General features: G+C 35.8%; 1 protein-coding gene across 18 annotated transcripts in view; it reads right to left on the reverse strand.

The window, feature by feature from the left end:
• Positions 1-15,777, reverse strand: part of Zbbx (zinc finger, B-box domain containing) — a 104,051-nt gene that overhangs the window by 70,225 nt on the left and 18,049 nt on the right. For all 18 annotated transcript variants that reach the window (NM_001029922.2, XM_087627012.1, XM_087627005.1 and 15 more), the window contains 3 exon segments: positions 10,492-10,587; positions 13,542-13,651; positions 14,867-14,915. In NM_001029922.2, coding sequence (NP_001025093.2) covers positions 10,492-10,587; positions 13,542-13,622 — 177 coding nt within the window. In that variant the 5' untranslated portion in view covers positions 13,623-13,651; positions 14,867-14,915.

Below are 15,777 nucleotides of genomic sequence, written 5' to 3' on the forward strand. Positions count from 1 at the left end.
TGGAGGGTAGGAACAGGAGAGAAACTCAGAGGACCAAAAGAATGAATGGAAATATGCAGCTTCTGGGGGTGGCAGTAGGGATGGGGGACCTTCTAGAAAGCCCCAGAGACCTGCAAGGTGAGAGATCCCCAGGACTCAATGGGGGTGACCTTAGCTAAAATGTTTAATGGTGGGAAGAGGGAAACAGAAGAGTAGATAGATGGGGCCCCAAGTGGAGGGCCAGGGTTACCAACCAGCTGTCAAAATATTTGACCCAGAAATGTTACTGTTTAGAAGAAATGCAAGGAGGAAAATGGAGCAGAGATTGAAGGAAATGCTGACCAGTGACCAGCCCAACTTGGGATCAGTCTCACTGGTGGACATCAAAGTCTGACACGATTACTGTTGCTATGTTGCGCTTACAGACATATGCAGATACTTACAGCTAACCATTAGACTGAGGTCAGGACTCCTCAGGACTCCTATGGCAGAGTTAGGTGTAGGATTGAAGATGCTGAAAGAGATTGCAACCATGTAGGAGAAGCTACAGTCTCAACTAACTCTTGGAGCTCCCAGAGACTAAGCGATCAACCAAAGAGCATACACTGGCTTATTGGAGATCCCCAGCATACATGTAGCAGAGGACTGACTGCTCTAGCCTCAGTTGGAGAGGATGAACCTAATCATTCAGAGACTTGAGGCCCCAGAAAAGGAAGATGCGTTGGGGGACGGGAAGAGCACCCTCTCAGAGGCAAAGGGTAGGGGAGTAGGAAGAAGAACTGGGGGACCAGGAGATGGGGCAGCATCTAGAACATAAATAAATAAAATAATTTAAAACAAACAAACAAAAACAAAAAACCAAAACAAAGTCATGGGCCTGAACTTTTTTATCAACTTCAAATCTAAAGCAGAACTTAGACTTTAAAATGCACCTTTCTTATAAAGTGCTGACTGGTATCTCTCAGGTTTTACTAATTGCTGAAATATTTTTCCCTTAAACTAAGAAGATAATCAAAATGATCAAAAGTGTTGACATTTGTAGTTTATTTATGTGTAACTTATTACAAATGTAATCCATCATACAGCTGATAAATGGTACCTGATAAATACTATCCAGATTTGATATTTAATACTATCATAAAGTTACAGATCATATAAAATAAAGCACATCTCATTCAGTTAAAATATTTTTTGAAAGGACAAGATGACATGTGAATGCAATCGCTCTAAATATAATGTATTTTCAATCGTGCAAGCATCCAGTCTCAGGAAAAGAAAAGCATAATTAGTGTCTAAATAATTGTACCTTTCAATTTTTTTATTGCATCAAGAACTTCTTCTTATGGAGCAATCTTTAAGGCAGGAGAACCAAAGAAAGCAACATGGGGAATTCACACCTGCAATCTTGCTACCTATTTGCAGTTTTGATGCCATATAATTATGTACTATATTAATTATCTTAGCAAGTACTTGCTCTTGTTTTCAACTAATATTACGTGTACAATGAATGCATTCAGCTGAGTTACCTGCTTTCAGTAATTACTCACATTTGAGCTACACGAAGAACAAATGACTTCATATTCAATTATTTGAATAGCAGAGTTTGAGACACAGCAGTATAAAGTGATCAAGAAACCTGTAATATTTGGGTTTAAATATAGTATTCCTCTTGCATTTTTATTCTATAGAGAGTGATGAGCCGAAACTAACTTAACATAAACCACTGTAAAGCTGTGAAACCTTAGGAAACAACATAAACCTTATTTACATAGAATAAAGGCTCCCAAAATATCCACCATTGTGTCATCAAATAAAAGTTTTGATATTTGGTGAGACATCAAAGATTGCCCAAATAATATTTTATTATCTAAAATCTGAATAAGAAGGAAATAGGAATTGTTAAATGCCTGACAATTATAATCTGAAACTTGCATTTACTATTCTATAAAAATTTTGCAAAATGTTTTAATATGCACATGTGGAAAGAGCCCTCAGTGTACAAGGCCTACTGCCATTACAGATACTTCTGTGACTATCAGAACTGTAGAATTTGCTCATCTCTTAAAGTATATTTACTTACAATTTTATGTTTGGGAATTTTTATCTGTATACATATTTGTACAACACATGTGCCTGTTGACCACATAGGCTAGAAGAGGGTATCATATAGCCTGAAATTGAAGTCACTGTCCGTTATGAGCTGTCATGTGAGTACTGGAAATCAAGCCTGGAGCCTCTGGAAGAGCAGCCAATAATCTAAATGGCTGAGCCTTTTCTCCAGTCCTAAGACCTAACTCATCTTTGAACTTCATTGAACTCTTATCTCTGCTTTCCCTCTCCTATTACTTATTAGTATTCATTATTGTATTTTGACTATTTATTTATCTGTTTTGGTTATCACATATCAATATACTCACGCAATGAGTAGGCATTTATTCTATGCATTTATTCATTACTTATTTTTCTCTAGCTCCATGTTAAATGCCCTCGTCTCCAAAACACACTATTTAAGGGAATAATGTTACTTTTGCAGCAATCAATTAAGTATGTTGTTATAACTAAGGTGATGATAATGCACCCATGAATGTTAACATCATCAATCTTTATAAATTAATTATGTGAAGATATTGCTTAACAATTTCCTCAAGAAAATTATGAAATTGCTGAATATAAATGTTATTTTAAATAACTCTTTGAACTTATAATTAATGTTACTTGGTTTCATAAGCATTAAATGTAAATGGCATAAGGAAAAGGTTAGATTCAAGGAAAACTTTCTATGAACAATAAAATTCGATGCACATAGCACATGCTACAAGCAGAAAAGTTTTTATATTGTCATTGACTTTTCTCCACAGTACTGTAAGTATCTGAGTTTGCCTATATAACTTTATCTTAAGACACTCTTTGCACAAACATGAAAGACCACTCTCTTCTCCCTTTGAAATTCGCTCAAGACTTCTCTACATTAAATCCATTCACTGCAGGGATCTTCTCCACTGCATTGGGTGCTCTACCTGTCACACTTATAATACATTCTCTAAATCATCCATTGCTCTGGAATGATAATAGAAGCCCTACTTTTTTTCCTGCCTGCATTTCCAATTCTCCTCATTTCCTTTTCCCAAACTTTCCTGTCTAAGTAAATGATTTGACTGATAAAGTCACTCTCTTGAAAGCATGATAGTCTAACCAAAGATTCCTAGAACCCAAGTGAGAGCCAGGTACAGTGATTCATATGCAACTGTAGCTCTAACTCTTGTGAAACAAAGGAAGGACTCCTAGGAGCTCCTGAGCTATGGAGTCTGGCCTATCTAATAAATTTACTGTCTATGAGAGACACTGTCCTCAAACAAATTAGTAAATAACATGTACATATGTGATTCTGGTTCCAGGAGACTAAGTAGAGCAATATAGAGAGACCTTTTCATCCCCCTGCAACATATATACACAAAAGTAAAGCAAAACAAACAGAACGAATAAAAAAACTTAAATTGAAAATATCTTAACATTATTGACGATAGCCCCAAATATGAAGGCAACACAAATAACCATCAAATGATGAATACATGGATAAACTCTGGTAAGGCCATGCAACAGTGTTGCTGCTTGTCCATAAAATTAAGTGAAATACTGAAGCACTATGTCAACTAAAGGTTAGAACATCACAGTAAGGTAAACTGATTGCAAGTTACATATTTTTGCAAATCAGGCTAATCTATAAGAGAGAAAATAGAAGATCATTGGCAATGAATAGGAATGCCGGGAGCATGACAGTAGCGGTGAAGGACCATTTGAGTTCCACATTGACCTCAAATTTGACCTCAAAATTAACTAGACCTACAATTTCACAAGTCAGCAAGAATGCAAACATCCACTGAACTTTACATCATACATGGTTAAACCTATAATATCCTCTCTTTAAAATTATATCTTCTCTGTGAAAAACAATCCTATCAATTGTTCCCAGAAAAGTATTTTTATTGGTCTTCCTATCAGTCTAATTTTGAAATTCTGAGTGCATGATCAAACACTTAAATGAAACATTGACCAGGCATTCTGCCGGAGTTAAACTGTCAGACTCTCAATGCTCTCACCAAGCTGGGCAGCAGTTAACTCAGAAGCAGGCATATTGGCTTGCTAGCAGGAAAGTTTCTGTCAGTGTTTGTTTGGGAGAGGCCCTATGTCGGGGTCTAGGCAGCAGCAGAGTCTTGGTATATATAAGATGCCTGACTTTTGGTTCTTATTTTCCAGGGAGCCAATGTGCACTCCATGGCTTCTAAAATCCCACAGGGGCTGTAGCAGTTACAAAGCTTTCTGCAGGTAGGAGGCTCTATTTATCCTACATCTGCAGTTTTTCCCTGCAAAAATAAAATTTGGCTTATACAAGTCATATTTACTATAAATATGCTTCAGAGGCACCTTTTTCGACTTCTCCAAAAACTACAAAATTAACTAAAGGCCAAATTTGACACACATGAGGGAATTCTTTTGTAAAATTTTCACCTGTAAAGTATATCAACATTTATATTCTTCATTGAATTTTGGCTAATACATTCTTTAGCTTTCAAAATAGAGAGAAAAATAAAATTTTGCAACCTAAAATCCTTATGCTATTTTAGGGATGTGATCATGTCATTAGGAATCCATTCACATTTTTATTCCCTCAAAAATTGATTTCTAAGGGCCAGATACAGGAACTGAGAATTCTGACACAAATAGATGTGGTACATTTCTTATAGGAGTTGGAATTTTATCAGAAGACATAGAAGAGTGAGGAACAAATAGTAATATGATTTTTTTAAGAATCCCTTAATTGAGTTGGTACAAAGTGATAATTAGATTAAGGTGACATGAACTTAGCCCTGTCATATTAGAATAAGCACCATTCATACTCAAGCAATAGTAAAGAAACAACAGTACTTTTCCTCGAAGTACTATGTATGTACTGAGTACTAAGTACATTAATATGTATTGGTTTATATTATTTCCAGAATCATTTTGTAATTTGCCTGTAAGATCTTGTGTGCTTGTGATAATTCCCTTTGAAGAGTAACTTCTAGGTATCTGCCTCAGTCTGCCTTATTGATGAGTTTAGAAGAAGACTCTGAGCAAGCTCAATTCAATTCCTTCATGGGTCCAGAGTAGAACATGTTCCAATTTAGGCATCAGTCAACCATCTGGGTAATTCTACCCTCCCACAGATATTTAGACAACTCTAGGAGCAACAACAAGCTCATGGTCTTAACACCCGTGCCATGACTGGTGACTTTGACTCTGTAGTATAGCGGCTGTTCCTATCTATCCCCTCACACTTGAATGCTGACTTCTAGGTTTCTATGCACTGACCTTTAAAAATTCTATCATTCCCTAAACCTAAGTCAATAACAAGCTTTAAGTTTACTCTGAATTCTACATTGTCATGAATTGAATTCTCCTCAAAAATAATTGTAGAATTTGTCTTCCAGAGTCTTACTAAAGAGTGTTCAGGAAACACCAACTTAAGGCAAGATAAGAGTGAAAAGCAGGAAAAGAATAATATGCTTACCTCAGTGCAGGAATTATAAAGGTCACCAGAGTTGGTCCAAATTGAAACAAATAGGCCGGTTGAAATTGTTTCAGGAAGACAGGGTGGGGATTATGATATGGGCTGTAGGTCTGCCTCTAGAATCCATTCAAATGTAAATCCCACGTGTGTTGTGCTGAGATGCAGTACCAAGTGAGATCTTTACATGATGATTATGACCAACCAAATCATTTATCAATAGTTTCCTGGAATTTTATTTTTGTACCTGTAGCTATGTGATAGTCCGTACAACCTCAGTCCTCTTTACTGTCTTATGTGCCACAAGGCCCTCTTTTCCAGTTGCAGTCCCTCGAGTGTGGCCCTTCCAGCCTCAAAAGCTGTCATCTGAATATAGTGTTTATTGCCTATAAATTATACAGCTTGCGTAGTATATCAGCAGAATACAAACAAATGAAGCGACCCCTTTAAAATAGTGTTAAATTGGTAGATACTATAAGAAAGGAAAATTCTTGGAGTGCATCTCAATACTGTCCCACCTCCAGCAGTTTTCAAGCACTTAAGGAAGTGTGTCTGTAAGCTTGAAATAAAGGAATCTGAGTGACACACACATCACACTGGTAATATGCATGTGTACGGCAAATGGCCTTTGTAAAACTACCCAAGTAATTATGATATTCTCCACAATGACTAATCATTATACCAAAATATATCATTTTAAACCTTAATGGGACAGAGATAATGTGTGCCTAAATTCGGATAATGGACAATGTCAACTTAAAAATGTAAAATATAATGAAGTTAATAAGCATAAATTGTATTCTGGTACTGAGAGTCATTTAATGAGCCATTATTTCCATGTATGTTAATGTATACAAACATAGATTCCCAGTTACACTCATGTTTATATAAGCACACCTTCCCTTGGAGATAAGATGCTTTATCCGAGACAGCATCAATTTCTACCCTGGATAGTCTCTTCTTTTTTTTCTAACCACCCCCATTCTGAGGTTTCATCATTGCAATTAAGAGAATCTCCATTCTAATTAAGAAAAGCTACTTACTATAATCTATCTATTAATGATTTACTTAATCCAACCTCCCCAGTGAATGTCTTACTTCACAGTAGAATGCCTTTTGTGTTTTCTGTAGCCTTCTATTTCTCTGATTAGTGTTCTCCTTGTCTGAGCATTTATGTTAAAAAGGAAATACGGATGCTTGATATATTAAGATCTTATTTTTTTCATTTTTGTTGGTTATCTTATTTATTTACATTTAAAATGTTACACCCCTTCCCAGTTTTCCCTCCACAAACCCCCGGGGCCCTCCCCCTGCCTCTATGAAGATGTTCCCCTACCTACCCAGTGACCTAGCACTGAATCATTGAGGCCCAAGGGTGATTCCCCTCCCATTGATGCCAGATAAGGCTGTCTTCTGCTACATATGCTGCTGCAGCCATGGGTTCCCCCATGTATGCTCTTTGAGGGGACCCATGACTCCAGTTTGAGAAAAAAAATGAGTTTCAGTATTGACAAATTTTCTAACTAAAGAAGTACAACTTTTGTAGTTTGCAACTGCTTCCATTACCTTTACACTTTATTCTGCACATGATTAACTATTTAGCAGGACTTGAAAAAGGCAGGAATACCTGACATATTTCAATCATTGCCAAGTATAGATAAGCCATAAATTAAACAGAATATCTTTTAACATTAGTGTTAGTGCACATGGTAGTTATAATAAACAGCTTGCTTTTAGTATTCTAGGAACTTTAATTTTTAAAACTACATAGCATTTTACAAATGCATGTAATGACTGAATCACAATATGAATTGATATGTAGAACAAGGACTTGTATGGTTTAAAAGTATCAAATTTGCTAATTTATTATAAAACTACAACAATTACCATAGATTAAAGAATCTAAAATATAGTAATTGGCTATTAGTCAAGAATGTTTTCTCCTTACATAGCAATTTATTTCTATAGCAATACTTAATATTTTTATATCAGCTATCTGTCTCAAGTCTCAGATTAGGTATAAATTCCATGGTCAATGAAATCACATGATTATAATCACTACCAAAACGATAAAACACAAAAACAAAAATATTCATCAATGAGATCTACAAAGTAAGGATATCCAAATTACAACCATTTGGATACAAGGTCCAAAGACCAGGGGAAAAAGCAAAAATGAACAAGAAATAACAGGGAGGAGACAAACATAGACAGAAAGACAGAGAGGCTGAAGAGAGGGAAGGAGGGAGGGAAGAAGGAAGGAAAGAAGGAAAAAACAAGAAAGGGAGGAAGGAAGACAGACAGGAAAGAAAGAAAGGAAGAAAGGAAGGAAGGAATGAACAAACGAACGAAGGAACGAAGGAACAAAGGAAGAGAAAGAAAGAAAACAGGCAAATAGGCAGAAGGCAGGCCAGCATGCAGACTTCCCTAGACTTGCCCCATAACAGCACTGTTATCCACAGACTGGAGGGCAATAGGGGTGATATAACATGAGTGTAGAAGAGACAGTGTTCTCCGTATTAGATGGCATTTTTGATGCATCAAAACCTTCCAAGGAGGCAGGGTGGCCTCTTTGATTCAATACAGATGAAATTCATCCATCCTTACTTTTAGAAACAAATGTGTTTTCTCAATTTCAAATTCCTAAGAAGCTTAAATATCAATTTTCTATTTGTGGCTTAACATTTCCTCATCTGCAGTCAGAAAGTACTTTGGCAGCAGTATTTTATGTGTTCTTATCTCACACACACACACACATACACACATACACACACACACACACACACACACACACACACACACACACAGAAAAGAAAAATAGAATATGGTGGCCGAAGTGAGAGATAGGTTCATTGGCTTTGTTTGGGTAATGTTTCTCAAGGCAGAGGTACATGGAACCACCAAATGAGCTTGCATATATGCAACGAATATCTATAAATTATATGTTAATAAAAATGCAAAAATAGCCTGCAGATTGCTGTAAGTGCTCTCTGCAAAGGCACTATGGAGCCCACAGGAAATTTACATTTCAAAATAAGTATAATCTAGTTTTAAAAATGTATAATAGTTAATATGTGCATAGTAAATGCTTTCTCACTTTCTTGATTCTACATTTAGAATTTCACAAGATTTGAGTCTGAAAAGATCAAATTAATCTAAATCAAGTTATAGAATACACTTCAATGATTCTGATAGGGAAATGTAGAAAAAAAAAAAGACTCAGTGTTGAGAAGGTACTCTCTAGTGTGGGTTGTTTTGATGAGCATGATTTGACCCGCATTATATCCACAAATCTACAGAAAGTCATATTCAGGTCCTATGAAGAATGTGTGGGGATCAGACAGAGGGGAAGTGGGAAGAGAAGACACAGAAAAAGAGAAGTCATTTTGGATACATTAAGAAGCTTAAGCACCGAGATTAAAGGAAGAAGCTGTGGTTCACTCTCCTTTATATCTGCATCACAAAGCTTCATTATGTTTCTTTTCATTGAGTGAATTGTGTTGAATGAATAAACCATCCAGGGGAAACTTTCTATTAGGAACTTATAGTAAGGTCATTGGTGTTGACATTCATCACAAGGAATGCTTATAGCAGTTACATTTTAACAGTTAGGCTCCCTTTTGTAGACTAATTTTGATTTCTTGAGGTATTCAGTTAAATTGTCCCAAAGGTAAGGAGTGTTTTGCTTTCCATATTATTTGTCCTTTCTGTTTGCAAGCTTCAAACAATGCATGACAATTCAAAAGTAATGTACAGGGGTTGAGAAAGTAGCTCCTTAAGTAGTATGCTTGCCTAGGAAGGCAAAGACCCTTAAAACCAGGCATGGTGGAATACATTTGTAAATTGGGTGCTGTGATGGTGGAGAAATAAAAGATCCCTATGACTCCTGGATTAGGCAGCTCAGCCTGAGCAGCAAGCTTAGGTTCTTAGGGAGAAACAAAGTCACAAAAACAGGGTTGCAGATTCATCAAGAATGACAGCTTCAGCTAGTCTGTGCACGCACACACGCACACACACACACACACACACACACACACACACACACACACACACACCCGGGGTGGGGGTCTGTAATGGCACATAAGGCATATCTATTAGATGCTTTATTTTCTTCCTCATAATGGGTCAGAATCTTTAGGAACTAGATATATTTATACTGAAAGGACATGTAGATTGGCAGAAAGATTGGAATCTCACAAACATGTTTCCAAACACAAATCTGGTCAACTCCTTTTCATTCTCTATGGGCTACTAGAATCTGTAGCTATTAAGTCACATCATTGATTCTCATTTTATCTCCAGATTCTTACCATCAGGATACTAGCCATGTTAACCTATGTCTATGTAATGTCACTATCTAGCATAGACCCAGTTTCCTAGAATACACTCCAGCAACAAAAGGAATTAATTTATGACGAATGATTGCAACATTTATGCTAATCAGTGTAATGCCATCTCTATTACCTTACCACGTAATTTCTTTACCTATGAAAGCTTTAAAGGTTTTTATTGGGACTAAAGTTAAGGCATTTTACAAAGTTGTCAATATAGTTAAAACAGCAAATATAAAATTCTAGCCTATGGAAAAAAAAGAATGCCCTGAAGAGATGAGCTTATCTAAATAATAGTGCAAAAAGATGAACAAATGTTTACATAACATGAAAGGAAACAAATTTCTCTCCATAAACTAGCTAGTAATAGCACTTAAAATAAGTCAATTCCTAATAATACTGTGATGGATGAGAATATTGTCTCATCTTAATATTGTAATCAAACTAAGTATTTGAGGGACCATATTAAATGAGTTTAAATGCCAAAATAGAATCTAGATTAGCACTCAGTGAAATAATTTTAAGATACATGTCAAGGATGAATGTACACAAGATTTCAAAAATTAATTTTCTGAATTCTCTTAATAAGATGTTTAAATGCATATCATCTTCGGAATGGATGCAAAAGAATCTTACCTGTAATAGAGTTGTTCTGTGGAACTTCAGTGCCCCCTTCTGGTGCATTCTAGCAAAGCAGCCTGAACAATAGTCTTCACCACATTCCAGGCATACCTTTAAAGACACAGGCGTGTACACATGATTCTGCACAATGACGGCCCGACTTTCAGAAAAGATTTGCACAATGGTGTTATTGTCCTCATGTTTATTCCTCAAACTACACAGATGTCATGGGAATGAAAAAGCACTGAAATACTAATGTTTAACATAAAAAGACTACTATCATGATATGAATTGTAAACAAGTACCATTTCACAATGACCGTAAGACAAGTAATAGGACCTAGTCAGTCCTCGAGGTGGCAGAAGTAAAACAGCATTGAAAGTTCTAGCTGTCATTTTATGATAGCTTTTATTTTTATACATATTGGCAAAGGCTGAAAATAATATACATAATGTTCCTTTCAAGTATTTCAATATACTTCCATGAATGTGCACCATTCTTGTACATTCCTTGTATTTCCTTAAAATATAATTTTGAAAAAGATTTGTTCACAAAGAATAGAAAAAAACAAGATGTATTGTTTGTGATAAGTAGGATGGTCGTAGGCCATGGCCACTAATATGCTCATCATCGAGTTTCCTGGTTTTATGAAAGTGTAGTGTTTGAACTGTGCAAAGTTTGGGCATGTAGTATACCTATTTCCATGATGTTGGTAGGAATCCCTTCAGAGAGGGGGGAAATAAAACTTTACTCTGAGTGAAGGTACTATTATGAAGCTACAGTTTTGCTTCAACACCTTCACAGGGCAGTGAGCTGTAGGGTAAAGAACTAAGAGACTTCCTTTGTTTCAGTTTGGCCCAAGCTGAGAACCAAAACTGAAAACATGAAAAAGTAGGTAAATGGAAGAAGAGTGAGGGTATAAGAAGGTCTATGTCAAGAAGTGATGAATATTGCTGAGAAAGGTCAGTGATTGAACGAACAGAAGTGTTTATCATGGTTCAAATCTGGAGTTTTATGTCATACAACATGGATATTATTGTGGCTTTTCCATTAGCTTGTGTGCTCAAGCAGGTCAAGTGCAATATAACAAAGTAATTGATGGTTGAAAAACTAATAACATCCTTAAGAAAATAAAACATATTTTAGATAACTATATGGTCTATTATTAATTAAACATAATGTCAATGGGTAGTGAGAACATAAAATTGAAACTTTTTATTTAGCAAGAAAATAGAGACGGCCCCTAAATCATAACAAAAAGTCTTTAATGTGCAATTTTGAAGTGTCGCATAAGTGTTAAAGATAGATCTATGTGGCAGCCTTATACAAATGACTATCTCAAAATGTATTCTGCATGATTTTCTTGAATATACCACTTAATATTTCACTGAATTTCTCATAAACCTTTGGCAGTTTCTACCACATAATATGATACAAAAAAAACTTAAAATTGGGTGCAGCATATATTTCCTAAGCCAAGTATTTATTAACAGATGCTTAAAGAAAACAGCCCAACAGATATTTGTAGACTGAAAGATCAAAGCTAGAGTTGCCAACTTAGCTTGCATATTTTGTTATACAAGCATATTTAGATTTAAATGGGTTAGAATGACTGCCAACTGGAAAATCATTTTAGGCAGTTTGTGCAACTGGCAGAAACTTACTAACTCATTGATAAGGATTCCATTCTACTGCATAGCTTCCTCAGACACCAGGATGCACTTTTAAAAAACTATCAGGTTGATTTGGCAAATTCCAAATTGGCTTTATTAGTTTTCAGAACTCATTTCAATCTAATTAAATCATCTACATATGCTAAATTAATGTTACTTGACTTCCTAATTTTAGCATAAAAAATAGCCTAAAGCCACTGATATGTCGTTTTAAATTATACATTTGGAAGTGTTGGGTTTTACCAATATTTGTAAAAGCACAAAGTCTACAGGTGACAAGCTAATGACAAAATCATTTTAGTTGTTGTCTCCTTTATATGTATCAGATGCAGTGGCAAGCATTTTATTAAATTATAACCATCGATAGCTTTGTGTCATAAGGTACAGGTAGGAAATCATCTACAGAAGAACAATGTAATTAATAAGGTCATGGAATTTACAGGGGAGGTGGCATGCACAACTCTAAACTGAAAACCACTTAATCTAACCAAGGTAAAACAGGTAGGATATGAAACTACTACAAAGAAACATATGGGGAGTGGTGTCCAACCTTTCAAAATTATGACAGGACATTGTGTTTACTGTAGAGATATTTTTGCATATGTATGTGTTGCTAAGCATGAGTGGAAGATAAGAGGATCCAGCCTGTGTATGCTATTGGGTTGCTGGCTCAGCCTTTGAGAGCTCTCTGGGTCCATATTAGTAGTTAGGTCTTCCTGTGGTGTTACCATCCCATCATCGATCTTTCGTTCAACTCTTCCATAAGGATCCCCAACCTCTGTTCAATGTTTGACTGTTTGTATCTGTATCTGTTTCAGTCAACTTCTGGGTAGAACCTCTCAGAGGACAGTTATGCTAGGCTCCTGTCTCCAGACATGTGTAGCTAAGTCTCCATGTGGTTCCCTAACAACTTGGAGTTCATTCTTCCCCTGAAAGCTGTAGCCTGACTGTGGTATCCATTCCCCGACAGAACTGCCTTGTCCATTCTCAGTTGGAGAGGGTGCATGTAATCCTGCAGTAACGATGTGCCAGGGTGGGGGAATACCTGGAGGACCACACTCCAGAAGTGAGAAGGGGATGGGGAAATAGGGGAAGGGACTATGTGAGGGAGTACCGGGAGGGAGCCAGCTTTTGGAAAGTAAACAAATTTGTTAAAAATGTAAATATAGAAAGGAAAAGAAAAGAAAGCAGGTATGATTTTAATTGATGCTATTAAACAAGAGCGAGAGAATAATGTTTAGTGACTATATATAGATACTAAACTTATCTGTTATCACATAGGGAAACAGTGATGAAAACAAACAGCACAGGGCTGTGCTAGTGGGTTCAGGAGGGAGAGGTTTGATTAAGGGCTGTGATATGTCTATTTCACTTGCATTGCAGTGTACTTACAAGGAGAGCAGCTTTGTTCTCACACTGTCCACAAACTTTTCTTTTAGTCTTTGGGTTTTCGCTTCCAGTAGAATGTGCCATTTTGTAACTAACTTGTTGTTTTGCTGGAGCTAGAAGAAAAAGATATTAGTATCATCAGTCCAAAGTATGATGTTTGCTTTCTTATCAATGTAATGAAACCATGAGTGTTTCCAAATTCTAACACAGCACTTAAGCAGTAGCAGCATAAGAAGTGTATGCAGGCAAGTCTGATGTGTTTGTTCATTGGAGAGCCTGTGAAAACCCCTGTGGTATCATGAGTAAGGGACCCATGCATCCAAATTCTGTCTGCTTTGCTTTGACCCCCATTGGCGTGAACATCCATCACTACACAATACTGAGAATGCTACTCTTGATAGGTTTCTTATGTATTACTCTCCTTTCCATGAATACAAGTGAAGTCCATTTAGAAAACTTCTGAATAGACCATGATATACATTTATAATACTTAGTTACTTGACTTGTCGCTGCAACTAAACACACTTGCCTAAAGCAATTTAAGAAATGGAGCGTTTTGGTTTTGGCTTTACATTCTAGGTGATAGAGTTTTAGTAAGGAAGTCATGCTGGAAAGAGGAGAAAAAAAGTCTTATGTCAGTCAGGAAGCAGAGAGAGATGCATGCTGCTGCCAGCTGCCTTTGTGCACTTTTTCAGTCTATGACACTAGACTATAGATTGGAGCCATCCATATTTGGTGTGCATCTTTCCAAATCAATTAACCCAATCTAGATAATCCCTCAAAGATTTGCCCAGCCTTTGTGAGTATGTTTCCATGTAAGCCTAAATTGTAGCAACTGGACAAAGGATTTGTCACAATATGTTTGTATATTTATATTGCATTGTATAGGGTTCTTGAATTTAGCCCATCAAATTATGCTAGCATTCATGTATAAATATTGTGTTACTTTGAGATCTCTGTACATTCAAATACTTTTTAAGATGTGAAGCAACTTTTAAATATGTTTCATGTCCTAGAGTGGTTATCATAATTTATAATTTTATGCTGCTAAATTTCCTACTTGGTTTAAAGATTAAATTGAAATGTATAAAGAAAAGTTTTTGCTTTTGGAGAGAATTATTAGTTTTAATGATATTCTAAGTTGATATCTTGATGTAAAATATTGAATAAAACTTATTTTGAAAACTAAAATAACATCATGTTGTAACTGAGAAGCTTTATTCTACATGAATTATTGCAGTTTATAAAATCCCATGTGAAGACTCTTTGTGAATATATATGCTATGAGAAGAACTTTAACTTTAGCATATAATAAAAAAGGTGCTCACCTTGAATCTCTTCCTTAAGTAACTTCAATTTCACTTTTCCAGCAGAGAGCTGCATTAATGAAATAGATGTCATTTTCAGCTACACACTCTCTTATCCAAAAAAGTTTAATTATTAACAGAATGTCAGATATCTGTACCAATTGAGTGCATCTTACAAAATGTATTATTTGAAAATAATACAAAATTAAAAGGATAATTAAAAGTATTGTAAACATAAATTTTCATTAAAAAGAAAATAATTAAATTAATAAATATCATATATATATATATATCACTTTTGGTTTTATTGTTTTTGATACAAGGTCTCACTAGGGAGCATAGGCTAACCTCTAACTCATGATCATCCTAAGTAAATTGACACTACAATCATGAGCCACCATGCCCAGTTTTTAGACAAAATTTTTCAAAATAGACCAGGAATATTTTTCTTATTATATAAAGCTTCAGAGGACAATGCAAGAACATAATATAGTTTGAGTATAACAATAACTGTTGTATGTCAGCATGAATTGGTTTGAAGAAAAGATTAGAATTCATATTGTAAAGGTTTGGAAGTTGCTTCTTCCGTCTGAAACACAAGAGTCTGGTATTTGTACAGACTGAATCTACACCAAATTCTGACTGAGCCATTTCGTTCACATAACTGCAGAAGCCAGTGGTGTCACCTTAGTTGTACAGTTCAGAGAACCACATTTAAGCACCATGGTCTTACCTAGCATATGTATTATTTATGATCCCCAAATTGTCTATGTGATTGTTTAAAGATACTTGAGAAAGTACAAGCCAGTGTTGGGTATTTCAATATAGACAATCCCTTGAAACCTTTGGATCTTAACACTGTAGGCAGCAGAAGAGACCCGATGACTGAACACACTCTCCTGGATCTTGTTAGAAACAAGCATTTAAAGTCC

Source organism: Rattus norvegicus, chromosome 2 (genome assembly GCF_021556685.1).
Source record: "Rattus norvegicus strain SHRSP/BbbUtx chromosome 2, alternate assembly SHRSP_T2T, whole genome shotgun sequence".
NCBI lineage: Eukaryota > Metazoa > Chordata > Mammalia > Rodentia > Muridae > Rattus > Rattus norvegicus.